This window comes from Festucalex cinctus, chromosome 5 (assembly GCF_051991245.1).
Source record: "Festucalex cinctus isolate MCC-2025b chromosome 5, RoL_Fcin_1.0, whole genome shotgun sequence".
NCBI classification, from domain to species: domain Eukaryota; kingdom Metazoa; phylum Chordata; class Actinopteri; order Syngnathiformes; family Syngnathidae; genus Festucalex; species Festucalex cinctus.
In genome coordinates this window covers 4,382,287-4,409,838 of record NC_135415.1, presented here as the reverse complement: position 1 = coordinate 4,409,838, position 27,552 = coordinate 4,382,287, and the positions used below count along the sequence as shown (strand labels likewise).

The 27,552-nt window shown below is 38.7% G+C and overlaps 2 protein-coding genes and 1 long non-coding RNA gene across 13 annotated transcripts in view; 2 read left to right on the top strand and 1 right to left on the bottom strand.

Annotated features, from left to right (window-relative positions):
• noxa1 (NADPH oxidase activator 1) overlaps positions 1 to 4,890 on the top strand; it is a 32,136-nt gene extending 27,246 nt beyond the window's left edge. For all 4 annotated transcript variants that reach the window (XM_077521909.1, XM_077521908.1, XM_077521907.1 and 1 more), the window contains 2 exons: positions 3,142 to 3,265; positions 3,589 to 4,890. In XM_077521909.1, coding sequence (XP_077378035.1) covers positions 3,142 to 3,265; positions 3,589 to 3,695 — 231 coding nt within the window. In that variant the 3' untranslated portion in view covers positions 3,696 to 4,890. The remainder of the gene's footprint in view (positions 1 to 3,141; positions 3,266 to 3,588) is intronic.
• stxbp1b (syntaxin binding protein 1b) overlaps positions 1 to 27,552 on the bottom strand; it is a 90,914-nt gene that overhangs the window by 46,715 nt on the left and 16,647 nt on the right. For 2 of the 8 annotated variants that reach the window (XM_077521904.1, XM_077521903.1), the window contains exons 6-19: positions 26,160 to 26,263; positions 25,800 to 25,948; positions 24,957 to 25,041; positions 23,789 to 23,919; positions 23,006 to 23,113; positions 21,675 to 21,735; positions 20,875 to 20,940; positions 20,627 to 20,707; positions 19,868 to 20,006; positions 19,169 to 19,278; positions 17,072 to 17,173; positions 15,177 to 15,262; positions 14,031 to 14,188; positions 11,002 to 11,118 (exon numbers count right to left, since the gene is read on the bottom strand). In XM_077521904.1, the coding sequence (XP_077378030.1) occupies positions 11,009 to 11,118; positions 14,031 to 14,188; positions 15,177 to 15,262; positions 17,072 to 17,173; positions 19,169 to 19,278; positions 19,868 to 20,006; positions 20,627 to 20,707; positions 20,875 to 20,940; positions 21,675 to 21,735; positions 23,006 to 23,113; positions 23,789 to 23,919; positions 24,957 to 25,041; positions 25,800 to 25,948; positions 26,160 to 26,263 (1,490 nt within the window). In that variant the 3' untranslated portion in view covers positions 11,002 to 11,008. Of the gene's footprint in view, positions 1 to 1,130; positions 10,884 to 11,001; positions 11,119 to 14,030; positions 14,189 to 15,176; positions 15,263 to 17,071; positions 17,174 to 19,168; positions 19,279 to 19,867; positions 20,007 to 20,626; positions 20,708 to 20,874; positions 20,941 to 21,674; positions 21,736 to 23,005; positions 23,114 to 23,788; positions 23,920 to 24,956; positions 25,042 to 25,799; positions 25,949 to 26,159; positions 26,264 to 27,552 lie in introns of those variants that run through there. The other 6 variants (XR_013283593.1, XM_077521898.1, XM_077521899.1 and 3 more) reach the window with 6 other exon arrangements.
• LOC144019099 (uncharacterized) lies at positions 12,410 to 22,737 on the top strand. Its single transcript, XR_013283595.1, has 3 exons — positions 12,410 to 17,813; positions 19,991 to 20,074; positions 21,686 to 22,737. It is a non-coding gene; the product is annotated as an uncharacterized LOC144019099 (long non-coding RNA).

Below are 27,552 nucleotides of genomic sequence, written 5' to 3'. Positions count from 1 at the left end.
TCGCTGCTCTTTACAACTCCTCAAGAGGAGTCGAAACCCTGTCTGTCTTCTTTTTGTATCCGATGGCATGATGAATTTTGGTCAAAAATTAATAATGGTTCATACTTTTTGTGATCGAATGTAAGAATACAGTTTACAACAGCAATAAAATATAATAAATAAATATAGAGTAAATAATAATTTAGGATTTTGGCACCAATAACCCCAAGCCCACCATTTTGGGAAAAAAAATGCATTCCGCAGCTGTTTTGAGCCGGCATCATGCTAACCATATAAAACTCATGATATAGCTTACTAAAGCACTAAAACATGTGTGAACCATTTTCAAAGTTGTCTATAATTGTTCAAACACAGCCATTAACTCATTTCCCCCCAATAACGTGTAAATATGTTTGTTTTTTTTTATGTTTTAAGTGTCCTAAAGACGTGCTTATACTTTTTTTGCTTTTTATTTTATTTTATGCTAGAACATACAGAAGGCTTTGATGCAGCCTCTCAACTGCAAAGAACGGTTGCGTTTATAGCAACAGAACACAATATTCTGTGGGCCTTGTAAAATCAGTCAAAATCCAGTAAAACAGCCTGGAGCGAACGGGATTGCTTCTGTGAAAATGGCTGGGAGTTAAAAAAAAAAAATAAATACAAAAAAAAAAAAATACAAAAAAAAAAAAGAGGTCATAGAAATTTTACTTTGGAGGGCAAAATTTTTTTTTGAACTTGTGTGCTTACCTCTCATGCCATGTGTCTCCCCCTTTTTTTTTTCTTTTTTTTTACAAGATGAGCGAAATAAAAAATATGTGGTCACATGACCAACTTCTATGGTTTTCTAAATAACAGGGGTTGAACTGCTTGCCCCTTGGCACAAATTTTCCCACTCTCCCGCATGTAAAAAACACCCAAGTCACAAGTTCAACCTGTCCGAGAAACATGAAAAAGGACAATGACAACAGAGGGAGACAGAATGGGAAGCTTGGTGGTTCGCTAATTAGTGCCCCGAGTTACGTAGATGGGGGGAAAAAAATAAATCATGGGGAAGGAATGACGATTAATAGATGATGAATGCAAAGTGATCCATGATGTATGTGATAAATATTGTGACACGACGTGGAAAGGTAGGACTCAGATGCAGGGTGAGTGTAGGCCACCAAGGCAGCAGTTTTATTTTCTCCAGACAGCAATCTCCTCTCAAGCTGAGAGGAGAAGTGGCACTAAAAAAATGGAGAACAAAAAACACTCCACCGGGGAGGAAAAAACAGACACAGGGTACAAGGGATAACTAAAGGCGCTCCGCTGGGGAGGAAAAGGCACAAAAACAAGGACACAAGGACACAAGGACACAAGGACACAAGGACACAAGGACACAAGGACACAAGGACACAAGGACTGTGGAACGCTTCCATGCACTGATGTGACACTTCGGCAAACTGAGGGAGGAGGCTGATGGCTTTTATTGCAGGGGATAATTGGTGACAGGTGGAGACAATCATGGGCGGGGACCGGTAATGAGTGGACAGCAGGAAGAGCAAGTGACCTGGGGTGAGACAGGAGTTAGGATTTTCAGAATAAACAGGAAATGTGTGCACAAAATAAAAGCATGAGCCGTCACGCCGGTGGCGCTGTGACATATTGTAAGTTATACAATGGAGAAAGATTCACATTCCCATATCAGAATGCTTTGACCATCTTCGAAAACCAAATTGATGCTCAACATAGCGACAAACCACAGTGTTAATTGTAGGAACTACTTGTCACTTTTGAAAAGAAAAATCTTTGAATACCATGTCGAACTTGAAAAATACTAGCACCCAACTATTAAACACAGGTGGCACACAACCCCTCGTTATCACACTTTTCACGATAGACGTTATTTTTCTGTCAGATGGAGTCCCAACAGCTTGTCGCATATCGAAAATTGACATCAGCAACTATTATACCGTCTGACCTTTCCACTGCAAATACTTGAGACATTGCTTTGCAAAAGGTCCAATGTAACCACTTCCGCATTTTTTTTAATTTTTAGAATGTTATTTTCTTCTTGTCGATAGATTAGGTCAGTACAAGCTAAATTTTACAAATGGCACTTCATTTATATCGCGCTTTTCCACCTTACAAGGCCCTCAAAGCGCTTTACAGTTTGACTGCTCGTTCACCTACTGATGACGCAGCATCAGGAGCAATTGGGGGTTCAGTATCTTGCTCAAGGATACTTCGATGTGATCACAATGGCATGGGATCAAACCCACAGCCTCTGGGTTGGGAGACAACCACCACTGATCCACACCACCCCCGTATAGTTTAATTTGGCATTGGATAAGACAAGTCCGTACGGTCCTCACAAGGGCTGTTAAATTACTAGATCGGAACAATTGCTAAATAATCCCTGAGGCAGAGCTGGCGTAAAAATGGAGTGATCACATTATTGGTCTTTGGCTTCGTAAGGTTACTCATTAAGGACTGATAAGTGAAGGTAGACCGGACTGGCTCCATAAAACTAAAGGCAGTTAGTAAACCTAGACGAATCTGTCTCGTTACCAGCTTAACGAGCTTTTGTCCCCTTGTATGGAAGCGTTAGTGTTGTACCAAGGGACAACGGAGAGCTTTAACCCTTTGAATAGAGAGTCGGTCAGGACAATGTCCTGGAGGTAAGCGGGATTTAACATGTACAAGTACTCGCAAGTCATTTCCGACCATTTTTGATTACCCTGGAGCTGATCATTGGCAAGTCGTTGCCATTCTGGAAATTCTTTGATCTATTCGAATGGCCTCGTCTTCAGTTTTCTTAAACATTCATCTGGTGTGGCTTTCAAGTTTAAAGCATCGGAGATCATTTTAGCCTAACATTTTATGAACTTTATGCATTTCCCCCTCCCCAATCAATGTTTTATTGTAAGTTTCTTCTAAACAAGGTCTGCAATGTCCTTTCCCCCCCAGGCTTTCATAGAGAATTACTGTAGCTATATGTACAACGTGTACTGAAAAACTAAAACCCACAGAGTGATGTCTTCTAACGAAATTTAGATTCACTGGACGGCTGCCAAATTTTCCGAAAACCTTAAATAAACAATGAATTAAATGTACTAATCAATATCTACTGAGCAGGAATGTTAATTTTAACTGCCTCTCTGCACTCTTCTAATTTAGGCAGAAGATTCTCTGCAAAACCATACCATCCTCTACCAAATGGTGGCGCTATATGATTATTCTGCTCAGGGTCCAGAGGATTTGGAGTTCAGCGAAGGGGATACCATTGACATCCTGTGTGAAGGTAGAATACAGCAAGTCAGCATCAATCTTGCAACATTTCATGGACAAAAGTATTTTGGACACAAGAAAAAGAAGAACTCATAATTTCCACTGTTATGAACTTTTCTGAAATACTTTAGAGCATTTTTGTTAGAACATTCACCCAGAGAAATACAATGCTGGAGGTTTGAACCCTAACCAATTTGTCACAAAAAAAAATGTTTGATGGGGTCAACAGTCAAGTTCTTCTCCACCAAACTAGAGTTCAGAAAGGCCATTTAACAAAAAACTATTGACATAGTTTTCCATCTTTAATTTTTGTTTGTGCTTCTGTTTTCTTTCTAGTGAACGACGAGTGGCTGGAGGGACACTGTGCAGGGAATATTGGCATATTTCCCAGTAGCTTTGCCATGAGGGAAAATGAAAACTTTATGCATATGTCTGAGTTTTAAAACTGAGCTTTATTGACTAATATTTCTGAGGTCAGATCGGTTCCAATATAAATTTCACTTAAATCTCGCCAATTGCAAAACGCCACATTTTTTTAAATCTGATTCTTCTGAGTTTATTCTACATGACGTATTATTGAGAGATGTTTCTTTCAATTGCCTGCGATTGGCTGGCAACCAGTTTAGGGTGTACCCCGCCTACGGCCCGAAACCAGCTGGGATAGGCCCCAGCAACCCCGCAACACTTGTGAGGAGCAAGTGGTTAAGAAAATGGATGGATGGATTCTTTTAATTGTAAATATTTAGAAATCCTACTTATATTTTTTGTTGACTATAGTTTTATCAGTTTTATTTTCATTTTTTATAAACAAAATGGTTGTACTGTATTGGAGTATCCTGAATTCTAAAACATCCTAAATTGATGAATCCTAAATGAATCCTAAATTCTGCACTTAATTCCTTTTAAAAATAGATATAATGCATGGATGTAAAAAAAAATAAAATAAAAAAATTGACAAAAATTGACCAAGTTACAGCAGTTTTAATGTTGGAAGGTTGAAATCCCTAGTTTTGAGAAAAAGGGGTTTAAAGTTTTGCTACTTGCATTTTTCAAACGTCCATAGCAACCAGTACCTTAGGAAAAAGATATGAACCTGAAATTTTCATTAAAATATAGTATAAAATATTAAAAAATCAGTGGTAAGTCAATTGCAATAGCAGGCAAGGCCATCGTCACTGATTTGAACCCTTTAAACCAGGGGTGGCGAGATCCGGTCCTCGAGGGCCGCAGTCCTGCAGGTTTTGGATATTTCTCTTCTTCAACACAGCTGATTCATATTCAGCTCATCAGCAAGCTCTGCAGAAGCCTGATAACGAGCCTGTTAATTGGAATCAGCTGCACTTCGAGTAGGGAAAGCTATAAAACCTGCAGGACTCCGGCCCTCGAGGACCGCAGTTTGCCACCCCTGCTTTAAACGTTTTGGAAGTTTGACCTCTCAAGAGATGAAATCAGCCTCAACTTTGAAGCTCACATTCAGCTGGCAATTCATCTTCTGAGGCATCAGCCAAAGTTTATTTTCAGGTTATCAGGTTATTTTGTTGTTGCTTCCCGTGGTGTTTTCTTCAATGAGGTCATATTACCACAGTGGGAAATTTGATTTAATCATTTTGTGTGTCAATTAAAATATTTGTCATTTGATGTGGCCTGTGAAAAGTGCTTTATTGATAACTTATCATGGATGCGATATCTCAAAATCTTTTGGTCACCTGAAGCAAATGACAATGTTTTGTTTTGTTTTGTTTTGTCCCACCACCCCACCCCAAGTAATACACAAGGGACACTATTGTGTTGACAAGTCAATATAGCCAGTGTGCATTTTGGGGCGGGGTGTCAATATGAGTCTTTTGAGAGGACCATTTATCATCATCAAGATTCATATTTCATAGGTCATTTTTATGTCCATTTAAAAGAGCACAAGTGAAAACGTAGTGATATTTGCGACGTAAGCAGGCAGATTTCATTTTTGACGCATTGTTTCTATATTATCCTTTTTATATTCAAAATTCAAATTCAACGCAAGGTTTCAGCTTCATACCTCAATATTCACTACAATTACATACAATGTCACAATCATATAACTACAAGTTACTACTTAATAATTACTAGTAATTAGGGATTTAACGATAAGAGCAATATCGTGATTTTAAAAATGCCACAATATCGTCGTCGTCATGTTCACAATATTTAAAAGGAACACATTAAAAAAGTCAGGTTGATTTCCAATTGTGCAGTTCTCGCACCCTCTAGTGTTTAGTTTATTAATGCAATTTAATTTTCATTAGGGATGTTTCGGCCTTCTATGTTTCAAATCTATGCTAATTGTCAGATGAAGGGGAACCAAAATTGCTTGTGAAGCGATCAATGTGTGCTTGCATGAGCAAGTAAGTGCCTCAATATTGTTATAAGAGATTGTAGGTGGTTTATATGCATTGTTGTTATGTACAAAAGTATAATATTGTTACATCCCTACTAGTAATACTACTACTACTACGTGTTTGATTTTTTTTAACTACTACTACTAGTAGTAGTTAAAAAAAAATCAAACACGAACATCTCTATTTTTAAGTATTTTATTCACACGATGCACCTATGTTAGACCATGAGTGGCATGTCACATTTACTATTCACATCAAATGGGAGGGTGCAGGATTATTCATTTAATGATGCCGTTTTTTCTTTTTCAAATCAATTATTCACCAGTTACCTTTCGCATTTAGAACAAGAATAAACAGTACTGACATTTCAATCACTAAATAAAGCACTAAACAAAGAATTATATAACATACAGTATAACGAAAACAGGCAAACACTGAGACAATAAGGTAGACAGTATATTGACTGACTAAAACAAAACCCAACAAAACCCTTTGCAAAACAATAGCAAATAAATATCACGGGAGGTTGATATCTATGTAAGAAAATACAGTGGACACATTTGGAAATACACTCCGAGCGCATACTTGTTCACGCTGACCGTTCGGAAACTCAAACGTGTTGTTTGAATTTGCCATTCGGAAATTCAGAGCGCACCAAAAACATAGTACCGGTGTGCGCACTAGACCCTCCGACTTAGGGCACAGTGGGCCAGTGCGTTGGGTGTGGAACTTTCCTTTAGGTGGCGATTTTTCGGCTGGCTAATATTGACATTAGCTAGCTATGTTGGGCTACTGAGATGAGTAGCATAAGTAGTAGTCTTGCGAACACAGTGTGTTGTTGGTGCGTTCAGAAATTAATGGGAGAGTAGCTGCCTTTCCGAACATGTGTAGTGCATTGACTTCAGAGCATATGTCCGAACACGGCCAGTATGCGCACCAGTGTTGTCACTAACGCGTTACTAAATAACGCCTTATTTTAATCTGATTAATTTCTTTCAATAACGAGCAGTCTAACGCGTTCATTTTTCCAAACCAGTAATCTGATTAAAGTTACTTTCCTAAGTGGCTGTACGTTACTATTTTTTTTTTTATTACCTCGTAACGTATGTAGAATGCAAAATTTTGTTGTCCATTTCAAAGATAATTTCGAGGAGAAAATGTATCTCTTGCGTTTAGGAGTGACGTCACTTCGCATGTCACGTTTTCACAGCAGAAGACGCAACCCCGGGTTACGTGTACCAACATGTGTGAGCGGCGAGTGCTTAGGAGGCAAGACACTTCCTACCACGTCACAACGTAAACAATGGAAGAAGCAGGAGAACCGGGTGCATTTGCTCATTGGAAATACAGACATTACTTCACATTTTTGTCCAGTCAAGATTACAAAACCCTCTCAGTGCATTGGAAACTTTGCGCTGGCTAAAAACTCCATATCCAATTTGAGGAAACTAGGGCTGTCAAAATTTAAGCGTTAACTCTGGAGATGAATTTATATTCATTAAAGCATTATTATTATTTTTTAACTCGGATAACTCAGTGTGCAGCCAGACTTGGAAGAGTCAGTGATGGAAAGATGAATAAACATGGACTATATGTAGTTTTAAATTATGATTTACTTGCTTGGTGCTTGTTGGAGAACTCAAAAGTTATTTAGCCACAGGTGCTTCAACAAGCTAATAGTAGCACCTGTGACTAAAGTCAAACTGTTTCAGGGTGTGTTCTCTAAGGACCTGGATTCCCCAAAATTGGCTATTAGTTGTATGCCTTTGGCATATCTTCTCAGAGCAAAATTCCCCGCTCAAGTTACCTCTACGGGGCCACACCAATGCTCATGAGCAGAACTAAGCCTGTAAGCGAGAAGTAATGAGAATTGGTTGAGTCCATTTTGACTTTACCGAAGTAAATATCTGTTACAAGTTTTGAAGGAAAAAGTAGAAGCAGAAGTAGAAAATTAATATCGATTAATCGCAATTAATTACAGAAAAATGTGCGATTAATTAGTTAAAATATTTTAATCATTTGACAGCACTAGAGGAAACGCATCACGGCACAACGCGATACAATTCGAAGCAAAGGCGACAGGTAGGGAGAAAGCCAGCAGTTCTACATTCAGCCCAGCTGCATAAAAACAATGTCGGAGCGTGTGATGCTGTGTGAGCTGCAGCCAGTTCTGTCGGCAAAGTGAGCTACCTTCGTTGCGTGGAGGCTGTTTGATTACAAGACTGTCAGATATGATGCAAAAACATACAGTCGTTTTGCAAATTGCAAATTGGAAACAGACTGTTTTACCGTGACCGGTAACTCGCCATCTTGTTGCCTTGAGTTTGTGATGCTAACCGGCCGCGAAGCTAACTAACAAGACGGCGTGCGTGTTGCTGTCGCGCAGAGCACATTTGGGATTCGCTAAGTCTACAAGCAATCACGGCATTTTGTCGCTCTTCTGATTGTCCAATCAGAGACATTCACTGCAAAAATAACGTCAAAAATAACCACTGCTGAAACAATCGCAGGTGAAAATTTTTTTTCAACAATACACTTGCCTGCGATGTACAAAGCATATTATTATGAAGCACCAATCACAAATCTATTGTTCAGTAATTATTACCAATATTGTCAAAAATATCATTAGTCACTGCAAATTTCTTTGAAATACCGTGATTTAATTTTTAGGCCATATCACCCACCCCTAATCCCTACGAGCAAAAATGCTGAGCTGCCCCACAGTGTCTTTTTCACAAGGCTGGACTGGCCATCTGGCATACTGGGCAGATGCCTGGTGGGCCGTCCTCTTTTGGGGCTGATGCAATGCTTTTTAATGGTTATTTTCCTACATTTTACCCCAAGAAACTGACCCACAATTTAGAGGGCTCAGTCCGTTAATCCATTAACGAATATAGATAGCAAACTGAAACATCATCAATAAACATCAGTGGCAAAACTGCATGTTAGGCAAGAGTTGGGCCAGGCCGGGTAAAAATGCCGGGGCCGATTTTTTATTTTATTTTTTTCATTTTTGTGCCAGTCCAGCCCAGTTTTCTCGTCATACTTCGAGAGAGAATATGCCAGAGCAAAAATAATAATAAGTAACTAGTTGTCATTCTTATGTTGAGGCAGCAAAGGGCGGAAATTGGTACTAAAAAGTAACTGATAAGTTACTTTTTGAGCAACTTAATGACTTTGATAATAAAGTAATTAGTAAAGTAACTAGATTACGATTTTGAGGAGTAATCAGTAATCATATTACTTTTTTAAGTAATCTGTGACAACACTGATGCACACCCAAATGTGCCGAATATTGATTTTCAATCACCATAACATTTGACTGAATGTTTTCTAGTTTAGTGTTCAAACTATAAAATATAGTTGGTTCAGTAATAATATAATATAATTAGGGCTGTCAAAGTTAAAGCGTTAATAGATTAATTAATCACAGAAAATTGTCGCATCAATCACGTATTAACGCATATTAATCGGTTGGTGTGCTCGGTGGTAAATTTCGCTTTAAAAAACACCCAGACGGGACTTTAGATAAAACAGAAGTAATTTGTGTTTAATTAATTAATAATTGCTGAATTGCACCCAATTGATATGATGCTGTTGTGTTTTGAGCAATACACTCATGCATGCAATTGCGTACATGCATTTAATCAATGTTTACAAATGGCATTCAGATAATAAAATGCGTTAAAATATTACGGTATTATGTATTTATTTCATATTAGGCGAATACGCAAGTAATTTAGCTGATTAATCGTGATTAATCAAAATTAAAAAGTGTGATTAATCAGATTAAAAATTGTGATCGTTTGACAGAACTAAATATAATATAATATAATATAATATAATATAATATAATATAATATAATATAATATGTGTCCCAGTGTACAAGTAATGTCGACTAGAGCAGTGGTTCTCAACCCCGTATCCAGCCTCTATTTCCATGTCTCCCTCAGCCAACACGTGTGGATCGTTTTAAGGCTTCATGCAGAGCTCACTGATTAGCTGATCGTTTGGAACACCTGTGTTGGCTGAGGGAGACATGGAAAACAAGCTGGATAAGGGTACTTGAGGACCGTGGTTAAGAATCACTGGACTAGAGCATCTACTTGTGAATTCAACAGCTTGAGGTTTTCCAACACAGTACATGTGATTGCATAAAACATCAAATGATGGATGAAACGGTGGAGAATTGCATTCTTCATTCCTCAGGTCCAAAGTATTTCACATATAGAAATAAACACACCGCACAATAAAGAAAATATTCAAAAATAGTCTAGCTCAGTTAACACTGCTCAAACACAATTTACGATATTTATGAACACAAAAAGAAGTAAATGTTATATTTTTGTATTTGCACAATCATCTAAACAAAGATGAAGATGGGAAAAGCATCCATTTGAGTACGTCGGAGCATGACGCAAAATTCTCTTCGGTGTTTTTTTGTTTTTGTTTTTTTTTGTTCCACAAGACTTTTGGAAGTTTTTAGAATGAGGAAAGAGTGACAATGTCAGTCGAACCTGAAACATAATACAGAAACATGAGCTGCCAATGCAACAAGGTCCATGATGTTACATAGTTAAACACACTTACTAATATCTTCCTGCAAGCATTTGCTATTATTTTCTTCTTTCTAAAAGCATCTTAGTCATTGTCACATTTTGTGGCATTTTTAAGTTAAGAGCAGAGAAGGAGGAGGACGCTATGGTGGAAGACTTGTTAGCACATTTGCCTCGCAGTGCTGTGAACGTGAATCGAGAAGAAGAAGAGAGAGGAAAGGAGGAAAAAAATAAAAAACAAATAAAACCTGAGCTAGTATCCAACCAGGGACTTGCTGCTTACATGGCGAGCACACTAACCACTATACTATTTGTTCAGTTAGGTTCAGCAGAGCAAAAGTTTTACTTTTACATTTTACACGTGTCACCCAGAACCTTTGTGAGATTTTAAAACAGCCAATTTTCATTGCAAATGTGAAGGATAATTGATTGCTTTGAATTAATTTGGACAGAATGTTTACCGATAAAGGCTATTTTTGTCACTATCCCATGGTGGTCTCAGAGAAAGTGGGCGTGCGTTTAGTCCGCAGCGGTGGTGCGGGGGCGGGCCACACCTTATGACGTCATAAAGTTCCAACAGCTTGTTTTCTCAGGTTGGGAGGGACTAGTGCTTGGAGAGCAGAATGACCTTGAATTTATCATAGAGGGGCGAATGGAGGAAGGTCATGGTTTTGGTGAGGAATTCTCATTTTAACACACCTGTTTGAAAAAAAAAAAAAGTCTAAAAAGTTGATTTTTCATGTTGCTGTCCCTTTAATTATTGTATATGTACTGCATGTTGAAATGTCAATAACACAATGCACAAATGCACATTTACCTCTATATCACTGTGCTGACTGCTCTTCGGTGGTCTCAGGTGGTGCATTGGGATCCAAGAAATCTGGGTGCTGTAGTTCCTTCAGGTATTTGGGAGGTGTAAGGATGTGAGTGGAGCCTGTAGAAGACAAACAGCTCAAAATCATTCAGATTTTGCAAACTGTGATGACAGCTAACAGAATGCACTTTTTTTTTTTTTTTAAAGGCCATAACGTCCTGCTCATTTTTCCTTGTCACAAAGCATGAAACATAAACTATAGCTCTTTAGAAGTACAGTATGTAAAGATGTAAAACCATTTAATCATCTTTGTTTAATTTATTGCTTTGGAAACAGAAAACTTCCAAAGAGGCATACACTGGTGGGATTTATATCGCTCTTCTTTTGAAGAGACAGGCTGTGTCCGAATGTCCACCCTTGTCCCCTAACCCCTCATTCACTACATAGCCCCGCACTATATAGTGGCTTAAAGCGATACAACACTTATTAATAATTTTCCAGTATTGGATTAGGCATTGTGTACAAAGAATAAAAGTGCAAATATTTTTGGCATCTTATTCCCTGAATTTTATTTCAAACCGATTAAGTGTCCGAATTTGATTGTACGGTGTGGGACACCATGTTTCTGGTCACGTGATCGTGATGACGTATCCCGTGCGTAACCGGAAGCCATCTTCGTTCATTTCAATGGGAATTTGCTGACGTAATTAGCGAGAAAAAGATGTCTTGGATCCCAAATACTGTTCCGAGTAAAATTCTCAATACGTCCGGTTTCATGTCATTCCGTGTGGGGGTGGCCGCTCTTAATGTGCGCTAAAGCCGTGCTTAGCACACGACTAGTCTAGCAGAGTACAAGTCACTCGGATGTTTATCGTCCACTTGGACTCGCCGACGGCTGGATCTGCCAGTTTTATCCGCGATAATTCCTCGTGAGTTCTTTGTTGTCATTCATTCAATGTGTATTTTACGCACGCGATACGTCCCGATGATCACGTGACTGTCCGAAATGCCCGATACAGTGCTTAAAGCAAAAATATTCATAAAAAGTGCTATGAAATCATAATTTCGAAGCGTTGAAATGAACCATTTCACAGAATAACTGGTTAGTTTTTTTATAAGTCTTGTGTTCCTTTAAAGGGACAGCAACATGAAAAATAAACTTTTTTGAGCTTTTTAGCTGTGTTAAAATGCTAATTCCTTACCAAAAACATGACGGAAGGGGTGTTTTCATTCATTCATCCCTCTAGGTCATTTTGCTCTCCAAGCACCAGCCCCTCCCAACCTGAGAAAACGAGCGAATGCTAACTTTATTATATCATAAGGTGCGGCCCCACCCCGCACGGCATCTGCGGACTAAACGCACGCCCACTTTCTCTGAGACCGCCATGGGATAGTAACAAAAGTACCCTTTATCAGTAAACATTCTGTCCAAATGAATTCAAAGCAATCAATTATCCTTCACAAGTACAATGACAATAGGAGGATCCTGTGTGACGTATTGTTTGTTTGGTGTGATGCACTATGGGAGACTGAGTGGCAAGAAACAATGGGGCCTCTATTCACTCAAGGTTTGCGTCGCCTTTGCACGGCGCTAACCGGTAAAAAGGGAGGAATCTGGGACCGCCTAATTCACTAAACGCGTAGATGGGGAAATCCGTCACTAATTGCGCTGCCAACCAGATTGCGCTCCGGTGCGCCGGTGTTATTTGCGTGTATGTAAATTAGGTAATTAGCATAGATTTGACGCAAAATACGCCCACCCATATGCAAATGAGACTCATTGATATACATCGTCTAATTCACTAACGGCAGCACAAATAGCTACACAGAGTTTGCGTGACGCAATAATGTTTATGGCAAGCATGTATAAACCTGCCGCAACCTCGATCCCGGGATCTCTCTCTGGCTGATCACGCAGAGAGGAGAGAGAAAGAGAGAGAGAGAGAGAGAGAGAGAGAGAGAGAGAGCATGGAGATGCATGGTGCACGTCTCTCTCTGGCTGATCACGCAGAGAGGAGAGAGAAAGAGAGAGAGAGAGAGAGAGAGAGAGAGAGAGAGAGAGAAGTGGTTTGATTTTTTTGTAACATACATACATCATGTAATTTATGATCTCATGTTTTGGACAGGTGTGAAACAGGTTTAGCCGCCATGTGCATGTGTTAATGTTGCCAAGGGTTTATTGTATACAGTGTAAGCTATATAAATGGACTAACAGTTAGGTTTACATTGAACAGCCAATTTTGTCCTAATGGGCTTTGCTTTAACATCTGAACTGAACCATTGTTCATGGTTCTGACAACTAGAGCTGTGCGATACTTGAGATTTTGGTATCGATCGATACCAAGTAAATACTGGTGCCAATATCACCGATACAGAGACCAAGTAGTAGTCATAAAGTATTATGGTATTTTAAATCATTTGTCCTATTAAAAAGCTTCCCCCCTCCTTTTTTGGCAAACATGCCATAATATATCCTCAATGGAAACCTACCTGGGTTGAGAGAGGGAGTGCAGGAGGGGGAAATTTTCTATGTTGGTTTAGGACACATAACGTAACCCGGGATGATCGGGAATGGCGGGGAGGCATTTTATGATCATTTTTACGGCCACACCAATCTCTGATAATATATTTGTAAAAAACGATCGCACCAATAATTTGTACTTCATGGTGTGACCCCTGATACAAATTAGTTATTTTTTGCATATTATTGAAATTAATAATGGGTTTTAAAATGAATGAGAACATTGAAGAATTGAAAAATTCTACATTTAAACAGACTTGAATTTGTTTACCTTTATTTTGTTTGTATATTTAATGTGATGCTGATTACAAATTGTTTTTGTACAAAGCATAATGTTCTGGGAAAATGTTCCTCACTCTTTTTGAAATTATTATTTAACCATTTCTCTCTATAAATCTTTTACAACTATAACCATATAGTTCTGAAATTTGGGGACTCTGAGAAATGTTTACAACTATGAACACCAAGACCAAAATTAATGAGCATGGTTAAAAAGTGGCATTGGACGTACCAATCAGGGCCTCCCATTTTCCATTGGCTTGTGTGACCTCATACACGCAGCGCATCTCACTGTAGGTCATGCCTCCAATAATGAAGACAATAACCCTTGGGCCAGTCTTCACCTCTGTGGGGCCTCGGTTTTTGTGCCAGTTACCATAGCGGGCACTACTAAATAAACCAAATAAAAAACAACAACAAAGAACATGATATACATTTCTATTTATATTTATAGTGCATGCATTTCATCACACCAAAATAAAACAAAAAACAGACCGCACACATGCAGGAAAGGAAGAATGGAACCTAGTCAAAATTAGAACCTTGTGCTTACAGAATGAGCTACCGCTACACGAAATACTATGCTGTATGTAAAAATCTTCATTTCTTAGCGAATAAAAGCCTGAATGTTACTATGAAAAAAAAGCCAGTCATTGAGCAATTATGACTATGAATCAATGACATATTTTTTGTGTTGATCCAAAATAGGATTGATCCCATTATAGGGGATCAAAGAAAGCAGTTATCGGTAGTGATGTCCAGATTCGATCACGTGATCATAAATCGAGGTCGATCATATGATTTTTAGATGATCTCATATCGGGTGAAAAAGAAAGCGACAATCCATATGTGCAAAGATTTTGCCAAATAGAACAGTAAAGGCTTAGTTTTAAATTACACAACATTGCGTTTCTGTTTTTTTTTTTTTTTTTTTTTTTTTTTTCAGTAGTGGTGTAGTAAGTGACAGTAAAAGAGCTGCAGGCTCACACATATAGGCACATATGCCTCTGCTCCACACTCCTGCAGGCAGAGGCAGAACTGGCAAATGCAAATGATGAGAAAATACTCAGGGGAAACCGAAAGATAATCCTAAGTAAGTATGGGTCATAATACAGGCTCATCTCTTACATTTACAACTGAAAAACCATTGGGCCACTCTTACACAGTAAACATTACTGAATATTTTTTTGATCAAAAAGACAACTAAAATGCATTCACACACAATACTGAAAATGTTCTCAGGGCCCAAAAAAATGTTTTTAGGACATCCCTAGTTATGTGTTAACAGAAAATAATAATAATTCACAATATATATTAGACATTTGTTCAAATGCACAATAAGCAATAAATATAACTATGGAATACTGTGATAACTAACCTTGATGGAGCACTGGCTTTGGCTGATGCTTGTCTCTGGGAAATGTATGGGTATTGCTTGATGTCAAGTTTATCCTCAATGGCGTCCTGTAGGAACACAAGATCTTCAAGTAAGCGTCTTAACCTTGGCAGTTTTTATTCTTGGTCATCCATCCATCTATTTTCTTAACCGCTTTTCCTCACTAGGGTTACGGGGGGTGCTGGAGCCTATCCCAGCCGGCTTCGGGCAGTAGGCGGTAGGGATGTAACGATAACAGCAATATCGTGATATCGTGATATTAAAGTTGCCACAATATATCGTCGTCGTCATGTCACAATATTAAAAGCAGAACATCTGTTCAAAAAGTTGGCTTGATTTCCATTTGTGCAGTTCTAGCACCCTCTGGTGGCTAGTTGTTTAGTGCAATTTAATTTTCACAAGGCATGTTTTGGCCCTTCTATGTTTCAATTCCACGCAAATGGTCAAATGAAGGGAAACGTAATATGCTCAATATGTGGAGAAACGTAATATGTTGCGTGCATTAGCAAGTGCCTCAATATATTTATATTATATTTATTTTTTATAAATAATATTTTACTAACATTTTTCATTGCTGTATTAGCTCTTTTTTTTAATAGAATATTGTGACCTTTTTTTGTATCGCCAACCTCCCCACAATATCGTGATAATTATCATATTGTGGCCTTCATATCGTGATAATATCGTATTGTGATGTTTGGATATCGTTACAGGCCAAGTAGGCGGGATACACCCAGAACTGGCTGCCAGCCAAACCAGGGCATAATCTTGGTCATCCATCCATCCATCCATCCATCCATCCATCCATCCATCCATTTTCTTGACCGCTTATTCCTCACAAAGGTCGCGGGGGGTGTTGGAGCCTATCTCAGCTGGCTTTGGGCAGTAGGCAGGGTACACCCTGGACCGGTTGCCAGCCAATCGCAGGGCACTCAGACACGCATCCACACTCACAAGCACACCTAGGGACAATTCGGAGCGCCCAATTAACCTGCCATGCATGTCTTTGGAATGTGGGAGGAGGCCGGAGTACCCGGAGAAGACCCACGCGGGCACGGGGAGAACATGCAAACTCCACCCAGGAAGGCCGAACCCTGGACTCTATCTTGTGTCCTCAGTACTGGGATGATGTATATTTACATGGTCTTTATTGCTCTTTATTGCGATTCGCAAGAGATCAAGGTCTCTCCTGCCTCTCACTCTCAGACAGCTGTGATAGGCACCAGCTCACCCATGACCCGAGTGAGGATAAGTGATTCAGAAAATTAATGAATTAATAATTGCTTTTAATATGAGATATGCATAATATATGTATATACACGGATGGAAATAAGCGGTCTCGGAACAAAGTTTTCACGTCAAAATCTGGATTTTGCAAGCCAAATGGATGCATTGACTAGCAAAACTGCAAGCGGGTCACCGCATTTACGCAGGGAACAAATACCACAATGGAATTCTGTAACGACAACAACAAAAAAATACAGACGTGCGTTTTCACAGAGAGTAGCTTCTTACTTTTGCTTGGGCGAAAATGCAATTTGTGTAGAGTTAAATGTATCAGACAATCACAGTTGATAGAAATCAAATGTTTTGAGTCATTTTTGACCCCACACTTAGAAAAGTGTGCTACCGATACATAAATGACAATAACTTCAAAATTATATCAATTAGATACAAAACCAAAAAAGCTTATGTCAAAGACAACCTATTCGACGAATACATGGAAGATTAAATTATAAAAATGTAATCTTAACAATGCAAAAAAAAAAAAAAAACTCGGGTCATTTTTGACCCCACTTGGGCATCTCAGGATTAAAGAGCTAGTCTCTGTATTACATTTTCGTTTTGAGAACAGAATCATATACTAAATGGCGCACCTCGATGAGATCCTTGACGAGAGGAGTCCATCTTGAGAGTTGGTAGGTATGCTCACTGATTCGCTCCTTACGGTCAGGCTTTTTGTTTTTCTTGGCAGTGGCCTGCAATTGAATCATTCATCATTTCTGATGCCTTCAATTCATAACATAGTCACAACTAAACTGAAAAAGGACCGCTTTGCTTCCGGGTAAACCGGGCTTGAGCCTTTCGGGGATGCTCCTTCAATCATGACATTCGCCTGTTTCCAGTTAACACCTGTTAACATGCAGAATGTTCTTAGCAGGTGTTTTTTGAACATTCCTAAACAGTTGTGGATCCTGTCCCAGCTTTTTTGTTTTTTGTTTATTTGGATTGTGTTGGAGGCATCAAAATCAAAATGTGAGAATATTTGCCAAAAAAACAAAATCTTCATTTTAACATTATTTTGTCTTTGTAGCTTATTGAATTGAATATAGGTTGAAAAAGATTTGCATGACCTAGTCAACCAATCAAGACGCAAGACGTCACGTCTGGGGCGGCATGTGCGTTTTGCTGTGGACAAACAAAAGCAATCCAGCTCTTGGTAGTGTATGCGTCACGGTCACGGCTTGTGTAAGAGAGACACAAGAGAGGCACTGTCCAGATTATTCCCTTCCCTAAACCCTCAATCAACTACGAAAAATGTCTGCGCTGGATCAAACTGTGGAAGACCGCACACACGACAAGTCAAATCCCTCCAGAAAGTAGTACGTCAGCACTAAGGTAATGTTCTCCTTTGTTGTTTTTAGCCAAAGGCTAATGATAGTGCCGGGTAGCTAACTGTCCACGCGTTTGTTGAATTACTATTTAATATAAATGCCAACAGAACACTGAAACTATGAGATAATGTAAATTTATTCTTACACTGCTTTGACAGGAACAATGTCCAAAAACTTCGGTTTTGCTAACAATCGATCGACTGTCTTTTCGTGACTTCTGTAGCAGCACAGCGATGCGTATTTCTTTTTGTTTTGGGGCAAAATTGCATGGTGATGGACTGAAGATTGTCGCATTTAGTGGGCGGGGAGGGGCATGCCACGGTAAGGTCAATTTGCCTCTGCTTACATATACTTTCTGTTGGAACGCTGCTCTAAATGTACTCAGACTCTGAAGGATTTTTTATTTATTTATTTATTTTATTTATTTATTTATTTTAAGTATAGTTGCTGTTGCAAAGGCTTTAATCACACATTTAGGCCCAATCCCATTACTTTCTCTTCACACGACACCCTTTGTCTCTTTAAATTCCCCCCCTCCCCCTTCTATGTCTTTGGAAAGACGAAGACAAAGATACCCTCTCGGAATTGGGAACGTACTAGAGCCGCTACGAGCAGCATGTTTCTAGACTACAGTGACAACAGCCAACAGAGTGACTTCACTAATTACAATATTACATGATTTATTAGATAACTAATCGATGAAAAACATATGCAACAGAATTCAGATGCAGTCGAGCCTTAGCATCGGTGTTGCTATTGTTCTGTCCGACGTTTATCAACAACTTTCAAAACATGGCCAGTTGCACCAAACTACAGTTATATTGAATGAAATTTCGAGTGTCATAGTTTTTAATTTGTCACTGCATTCAGGATCAACTATAGCGTTGTTGTACAGGTACAACAGTGGCACCAGCTCTTATAGCGAGGGAACATGTAATTCTACCAAAGTATAGAACACCCGATAAAACCATTACCACTACGATGACACTCAATAAATATTACAGTACTTACATTTATGTGGCTCCTGATTTTTGTTGTTTTCTGCTGTAGCTTCTGCCATTGTGAGCAAGGGGACGTGAACTCGAATCAAGGGAATTCGGGGGCTATCTCAGTTTAAAGGGCACTGTGACCCTTGTTTGTGACCCTCCTCCTACATTTTACGGAGAATACGGAAACTATTTCATCGTCGTGAACACGCATTCCAAAGACGGAGGAACGAGAAGAGTGGGAAGGGGCAGTATTGGGATTCAGCCTTACATTTAGATATGTTTGTTTGTATTAAGCTATGTCTGCTATAGCCAAGGGTCTTAGAGATAAAACACATCAGGATCACCTTTAGGGTTTTAGAACACATCTTACCTCAGAGACGATAGGCACACCCATGTGCGCCATGTTGGAAATTATGTCACTGTCCACTGGTGGGATGTTGGCATGTTGGAGCAACTTACATAAGTTTTCTTCGGTCACACCTGAGACACGCACGCACACACACCCACATATGCACACACACAATCGATAAGAGATGTATATTGTACAAGAGTAGACATTCACAAATATAAAGTGATATATATTTGTTGGTGGGAGAAAATCTGGAAATGACTGCGTATCACAAGAGCTTGAAACTTTCTATAGCACAGGTCTCAAACTCCAGTCCTCGAGGGCAGCAGTCCTGCATGTTTTAGAGGTTTCTCTCCTCAAACACACCTGATTCATCAGCAAGCTCTGCAGGAACCTGATCATGATCCTCATTATATGATTCAGCTGTGTTTGAGAAGAGAAACCTCTAAAACATGCAGGACCCTCGAGGACTGGAGTTTGAGACCTGTGTTCTATAGTATATATGAATATGTACAGTGGTGGAAATAATTATTTGAGCCCCTGAAAAGTTAGCTCACTCACAAAGAAATTAGCAGTCTCCATTGATGGTTGTGATAAATATACAATATAAAAGTTATAAAATGTGGCACATTTCATTGGTTGACGTATTTCTCAGATTGATAATGTCATATGGTATGACATTAATATAAAAATAAAACACAGTAAGGAGCGATATCTGACCATTCTTGAGAAAGATGTAAAGCAGAATGATGCGAATCTTGTCAGAGATGCTGACATTTGTATCCAGTAAGATTGGTACGATAAGCCTCATGGGGTCTTTGATCTTCTCGCCCTCTGCATCAGTACCCATCGCAAGGTCCTTTCAGAAAGGAAGAAAGAGGTCAGAATATTCAGGCAAGCCTGGCAAGGTTGCTTCCTTGAAAACAGGCAAGTCAAGCTTTTCTTTGCAGGCCACACCTGTTGCATTCAGAGAGCCTCTCGTAACTACGTAACCTAATTATAAATATAATTCAATATTGTATGATCTAGCACCAGTGCAAAAGTCCCATGGAAATGGACTCTATAAAGAATGTATGTGTAATTTGTTGGTTTGGCATTGTTGTCTTGTTATATACCTTTAATGTACTACAGTTCTGGTCACATCTGAACATCTGTTATTGAAATGGATTGAAGAAGCGGTCTTAACTCTTTGACCGCCAAAAACATTTAAAATCAGTAATCAGTAAAATCACAACGTATGCCGCCATAAACGTTAAATGATGTCAACTATTATTACTATACTTGTTTTTTTTTTCTCAGTGCAACGTTTAGACGTTGCAGCGCTGCCCGGTCAATGGGTTGTGGAATCAAAAACACTCTAACTATGGCCAGCAGATGGAAGCATTGTATCTATTTTCGTGAATGATCAAAGCCTTTGTCATATAATTATTTTTTTTTTATTATTATTTGATAATGTGTGGCAGTAAAAGAGTTAATTACCTGTTCCACACGGCAGAGCTTGTCAACAGTGCCCTGGTAGCGGTTCATACAATCTTCAGCCAGGTGAAGATGGGTGGAATACTAACAAGAAAAGAAGATGATTGAAGTAGATGAGTTTTGTGTGTGAGAGCAATATGCAGTAGTTACAAACATTTGCACATTGAAATGTATAAAAATGTATTATTTCTTATTGTAGGTACTGACAAGTTACGAGCAAATGTCAACAAGAATGCATTTACTGCTCTTACTTTACTTAGTTCCTTTTGATACTGAGGCATTTTTTTCAGCATCTGAGACAGTTCCTTCATTGTGGTCTGAAAGACAATGGTGACATTAATAAGTGGTGATGATTAAATAAAATATAACTTCAATAATTTAAATTTAATTGGTCTTTGATGAACCTATATGTTTTTGACTATAAGAGGAAGCTGTATGTATTGAATAGAGAGTAACCACATTAGCACAGATGAGTACATGCAATTCAACCCACTCGCTGTGGTGGGGGGGGACATCCCTCTTGACTTTTGACCGTATAGTTTAAATTAGGTATACTACCAGCTCAGTGCCCTAGTAGTAGAGTGTCCACCCTGAGACTGGGAGGTCGAGGGTTCAATCCCCGGCTGGATCATACCAAAGATTATAAAAAAAAATGGGACCTGTTTGCCTCCCTGCTTGACACTCAGCATTACAGGTTGGAATTGGGGGGGTTAGATCACCAAATGATCCCCAAGCACAAGCCCCCTGCTGCTTTTCACCGCTCCTTCAGTGGCTGGGTCAAATGTGGAGAATGAATTTCACCCTACTTAGTTGGGCGTGACAATTAGTGGTACTTTAACGTTATTATTTTACCTGCGCCATTGAAACAATAGCATACCTAAATTTCAATGAAACTCTTCCAGCCACGTACCAATTACTTACTTTCTCATTATTCTTTCATGTTTGTGCGTGTAAATACTGTATATATAGTATAGTAGTATATAAAATATACTGCAGTACAGTGTAATGCCAAGAAACATTGTTTAAAGTAATGTGGATGTTTTTCCTCTACCTTTTCTCCAGTGTTCATTTTTTTGCTGGCAGAAAATTCTTTCAGAGAGCGAGTCACAGCCCTATGCAAGCAAGACAAAGACAATGTAAAATGGGATGCCCACGAAGTGTGATCACAATGTTGTTTTATTTTTTTCCACAACTGTTTAGTATCTTCATTTCCTTTGTAATGTGCATTTTGTATCCTTTGAATGTGCCGAACAAACATGACTTATTTTGGTCAATAGGTGGCAGTATAAGACCACGGTACAGTTGAGTGCCTGACACTGTTGTTTGCGGCATGCGCGCGGCCATCTCAGAGCCGATGAGAACTGGCCAAAGAAAGACAACAGTCGTGGTCTTGCATTGTTTTAACAACTTTAACCTGCTTCACAGGTGGGTACAGCGTTTAAAGTGGTTTGTGAATGTCCTGATATGTTTGTGTATTTTGTATTTCAGTTTCGAATTGAAACAATTCAGTTACAGTTACAGTACTCTGTATCGTCGTTGTCTTTTGCCGAGCGTCGAGCAATGAAATGGCGGCGTGTTTCCCGTGAATTGAATGTAACCTACTTGGGCATTATTTCATTTTCGTTTGAATGGGATTTTGATTTGGTGAATGACTGGCTCAATTTGTGTAAAAGTATATTTCTTTTGATAGTTTAAAAAAGCAACAAGAACTTAACTTTTCAACTATTGTATATGACATATCTTTATTACATTTGTACTTTTTGCTAAATGTTAGTCCCATAGAAATGTTGCTAGCATCTTAACTGTTATAAATATACTTTTACGCATATTGCAGTTTGAACTCAAGCTGGGTTTAGGAAATTGAAATTGAAAGAGGTATATAATGTGTGTGGATGTTGATTGTATTGAAGACCACCGTAATAGAAATGTTTGTGTTATTGTTTTCTATGAACAAAGAACATGTAAATGTCTAGATAGACAAATAGAATGCAGTATTGTATATGCTGGGTAAATTAAGTAAATGGGGTGGAGCACATAGTAATTAGTCTGTGCATGTTTGGTAATTGTAGTTTGTGTGAATATGTAAATAAATCAGAGCCGATGAGAACTGGCGAAAGAAAGACAACAGCGTTGTGGTCTTGCATTGTTTTAACAACTTTAACCTGTTTCACAGGTAAACCGAAAACTGCCATCGGGTGCAGTCCGGTACCCGTAACATAAATCATGCCAGAATATCAGTTAAGAAATACAAAAATAAGCTTTTTGTACACTCGGCAAAAGTCCAAGTGCTGTTAAGTTTGAGGTTGTTGTTTTTCCCTTAACTTAAAATAATGCACAGGTCCATGTCAGAGGAACGTGGGCGTATCCAATACAACCACTCACGTTGAAACTTCAGCAATGTGTTTATGTCTCAGAGTCAACCACAGGTCATCATCCTCATCCAGTAAAACGTCTTTTGTCCTAGTCTCCCCCATTCCACTGGTCTCAAAACTGACACAGAAATATATACAAAGAGAAAAGAACACACATTGGGTAAAAAAAAACAGCTACTGTGTTTCACAGCATAGCAAAAACAGAAGGTGTTACTTTTCCAAACTGAAGTATCATATGGACACAAGTATTGCTTGATTGGAGTTCTCCAGTTTCTCCCGCAACTTAAAACATTTAAGATGTATTTCCAATTAGTTCCTCAGACCATGGTACTGACACAAGATCAGGATCCACACCTCGGCACCAACCCCTGATCGGGAATGCCCAAAGTAGGAGTTTCAGTGCTCATTGCTACTGTTGTGTTTTTACTGTACATTAGCCCAATAAATAAACACCTTAAAATGCAGAGAAACATTTTGCTGTACATTGTGCATGTGACAAAAAATAAACAGCACGACCAATTTCTTCATCACCAAGCTGCTGCATGTTTTGATCCTGGGCAGCCTATCGTAGACTAGCAAGGTAAACATAGCTGATTATTGACACATTAAAGCCATGTGCTTGGCGGAACAAAACTCCTGAGATCTGATGAACCAAGGCTAAATATTTGGCCTCAATTGTGTGGCATAATGGGATTATTCAGTTCAAGTATCACACAGAAGGGGCTGAATACAAGGGGCTGAATCCATGCATGTGTGTATGTGGCCATGCATGATCGCATGAGGCTGTGTATACCTGTAGACATCATTTTCAATGCCAAGCAGATCATAGGCCATTGCCTGAAGAGTGAGCTCATGTAGAAGAGGTGACACAGGATCAAACCCTCGATCCAGGATGATTAGTTGACTACGGCACTTATCCGGTCCCTGGATAAATCCAGCACAGAAACAAAAGGCTCTACACATTATACAGAGATTTAGTTCCATTCGTGCGAGTAAAATCATATTAAAACATCATCATCACCAATACATACATACATAAAATACGGTATGTACTGTATGTGCATGTAATACCTAAAATGTACTGTACAAAGTAGGGGTGTTAAAAAAAAATCGATTCGGCGATATATCGCGATACTACATCGCGCGATTCTCGAATCGATTCAATAAAAAAAAAATCGATTTTTTTTTTTTGTTTTTTTTTGTTTTTTTAAGAGCTCAGAATTGTTCATTCGGTAGTCTTACCGATTCAACGTCTTATCATCATTGCCTTTTTTTTGTTTTGTTTTTTGTGTGTGTGAATCGATTTTTAAACTTCCATTTTTAATGGAAAAATATTCAACAAAACGTCTGACTTCGGGTTAGGATTCACACCTTGAGCATGGAAGAATGTTATATGAACGGAACATTAAGCCTTAATATTTTATTTTAATGCTGTTCAAACATGAAACAGATTACAACCTCGATAAGACTGAAATTTCAGATAAATAAATAATACATTTTCATATAAATCTTACACTCTACAAGCTCACTGATTAGTATTTTCTAAATTTGAATGAAAAAAAATCGCAACAATCGAGTTATAAATTCGTATCGGGATTAATCGGTATCGAATCGAATCGTGACCTGTGAATCGTGATACGAATCGAATCGTCAGGTACTAGGCAATTCACACCCCTAGTACAAAGGATTAGGATTAACGACAGATTGATCTGTAAGGACCTTATAATCGTCTTCCAAACATCAAGCTGATGTAGAGAGGGACACATTTCAGCACACATTGTAGCATATCAACAAAAAGGTGATCAATTTAAATTACTTTTCCTACAAGTCAATTCAGTTATAAATGTTGACATTTTGACATTTATTTATATATTGGCTTTTTTTTAATGCTTCACCGGTTAATATTTTTTTTCAAGAACATTTGCCACTTGGGCCTTTTTTTGTGCATCAACATCTCCCACCTCCCCCATGCTGGGGTCATCAGCTTTGTAGCCATCCAGCTTGTCTTGTAGCATTTGGGCGAGAACAGCACAGTCTTTGTACTCTCTGAAAAACACACACACACACACACACACACACACACACAAATACCATCCGATTGGTTCACAAAAAGATTCATTAATCAAGTCTTCAGGTCATACTCAATAAAATAACTTATTTCCCTGGTTTAGAACTTAAAAAACAATAGTAAACATTTATTTTCAACGATATGCCATGTTACAAATGTACAAAGGAACCCTGCACTGTTAACAGAAGAATTTTAAAGGGGGCAATATCTTTTCATGGTACTGTCCTTTCTCTGTTCCTAGACATTTTGTGGTGTGACTGGTGCATTTGCGATAGCATCATTATTAGTATTCCAAACCTAAAACACTCTTCTACAAACCACTCCAATCAGACTTGGACAAAGGACATTTATTTTTAGATGTTTGCCCATCCATTTCCATTTATCTTCAGTTGGGACTTTGGGCGAGAGGCGGAGGACAACCTCGACTGTCTCAGTACATTTGGCACTGTATAATTGTGACCCTCTGTATATTAGTTAAAAAAAAAACATAATAAATTCAAACTAGTGAACCCAGTTTTTTGTTTTTTTGTTTTAGAATAATTGAAGATCTACAGTATGTGTTTTTATAATTATTCAAACGTTCAAAGAACCATTCAATTAAATCCTCAACCCCAGAAATGATACTTTGTATGCCCTTGATGAAGGTATGTACCCCTCTTTGTCAAGATGAATATTTTTAATACTTGTTTAAAAAAAAAAATACATTGGCGGAATGAAGGATTATTGTTGGTCTCACCCTCTGTATCGGATTCCTGGATATTCTTTGAGAGTAGCACAGAGGGTAGCAATCTGTTCAGCGCAACCCTCAAGCATGTTGTTCTTCACATCAGCTTTGAAGGGGCTGTAGAAGTCCTGAAAGGCATCTACCTTATCCAGGGAGAAGACCTGCAGCAAAGGAAAACTTGGTTTAACCACTAACCAACCATCCAATTGGTTCACAAAAAGGTTCATTAATCAAGTCTTCAGGTCTAGAATAGGTTCACTTATATACACCCAAATACATTAATGAAAATATAACCGCCATGGTGATTTACCCTTGCTTGAGTAATAACAAGATGATTCCGTGGAAGAATCCCAGTAAAACACACTTTCTTACTTGAGATTCATAGGGCAGAAAGGCTACATGGATCTCAGTCAAGGCCTTCATGGCTTTGGAGGCGCGAGAGTTGGTCAAGAGACCAAACATGGAGTCTGGAATTGCTGGAATAAATCAAACACAAAATGTATTATTTAATTCAATAAATAATAAATAAATACTCAAGTGACGTAATTAATCAATCAATGGCAACATTATTTTTTTCAATTTATTTTTTTATTTTTTTTGAAGAGATGTGCACCGACAAAAAAAAGTCCCATTTTAAAACCAGGTTGCGTTTATTCTAATAGGAACCGTGTACCTAAGCAGTAAACAAGCATTATTGTAAATATAATACGATATTATATACAGTATAATAATAATAGGGCGGCACGGTAGTCGAGTGGTTAGCACGTCCGCTTCCCAGTTCTGAGGTCTCCGGTTCGAGTCCAGGCTCGGACCTTCCTGGGTGGAGTTTGCATGTTCTCCCCGTGCCCGCGTGGGTCTTCTCCGGGTACTCCGGTCTCCTCCCACATTCCAAAGACATGCAAAGAATTGTCCCTAGGTGTGCGTGTGAGTGTGGGTGGTTGTTCGTCTCTGTGTGCCCTGCGATTGGTTGGCAACCAGTCCAGGGTGTCCCCTGCCTACTGCCCAGAGCCAGCTGAGATAGGCGCCAGCACCCCCCGCGACCCTTGTGAGGAATAAGTGGTCAAGAAAATGGATGGATGGATAATAATAATAATCCATCCATCCATTTTCTTGACAGTTTATTCCTCACCAGGGTCGCGGGGGGTGCTCGAGCCTATCTCAGCTGGCTTTGGGCAGTAGGCGGGGGACACCGTGGACTGTTGGCCAGCCAAGCGCAGGAATAATAATAATAATAATTAGGGGTGTGAATTGCCTAGTACCTGACGATTCAATCCGTATCACGATTCATAGGTCACGATTCGATTCGATACCGATTAATCCCGATATGAATTTACAAGTCGATTGTTACGATTTTTTTTACTCAATTTAGAAAATAGCATTCAGTAAACTTGTACATGTACACTGTAAGATTTGTATGAAAATTTATTATTTATTGATCTCAAACTTCAGGGTTATAACTGTGAGCCACTGTATTTAACAAACAGGTTGTAACCTTTTTCATGTTAGAACAGCATTGAAATAAAATAGTAAGGCTTAATGTTCCATTAATATAACATTCTTCCATGCTTAATGTGTGAAAGTTAGACGTTTTGTTGAATATTTTTTCATCAAAAATGGATGTTAAAAAATCGATTCGGTTGCCTATTGAATCGATTCGAGAATTGCGTGCTGTAGTATCGCGATATATTGCCGAATCGATTTTTTTTAACACCCATAATAATAATAATAATAATAATAATAATAATAATAATAATAATAATTCATC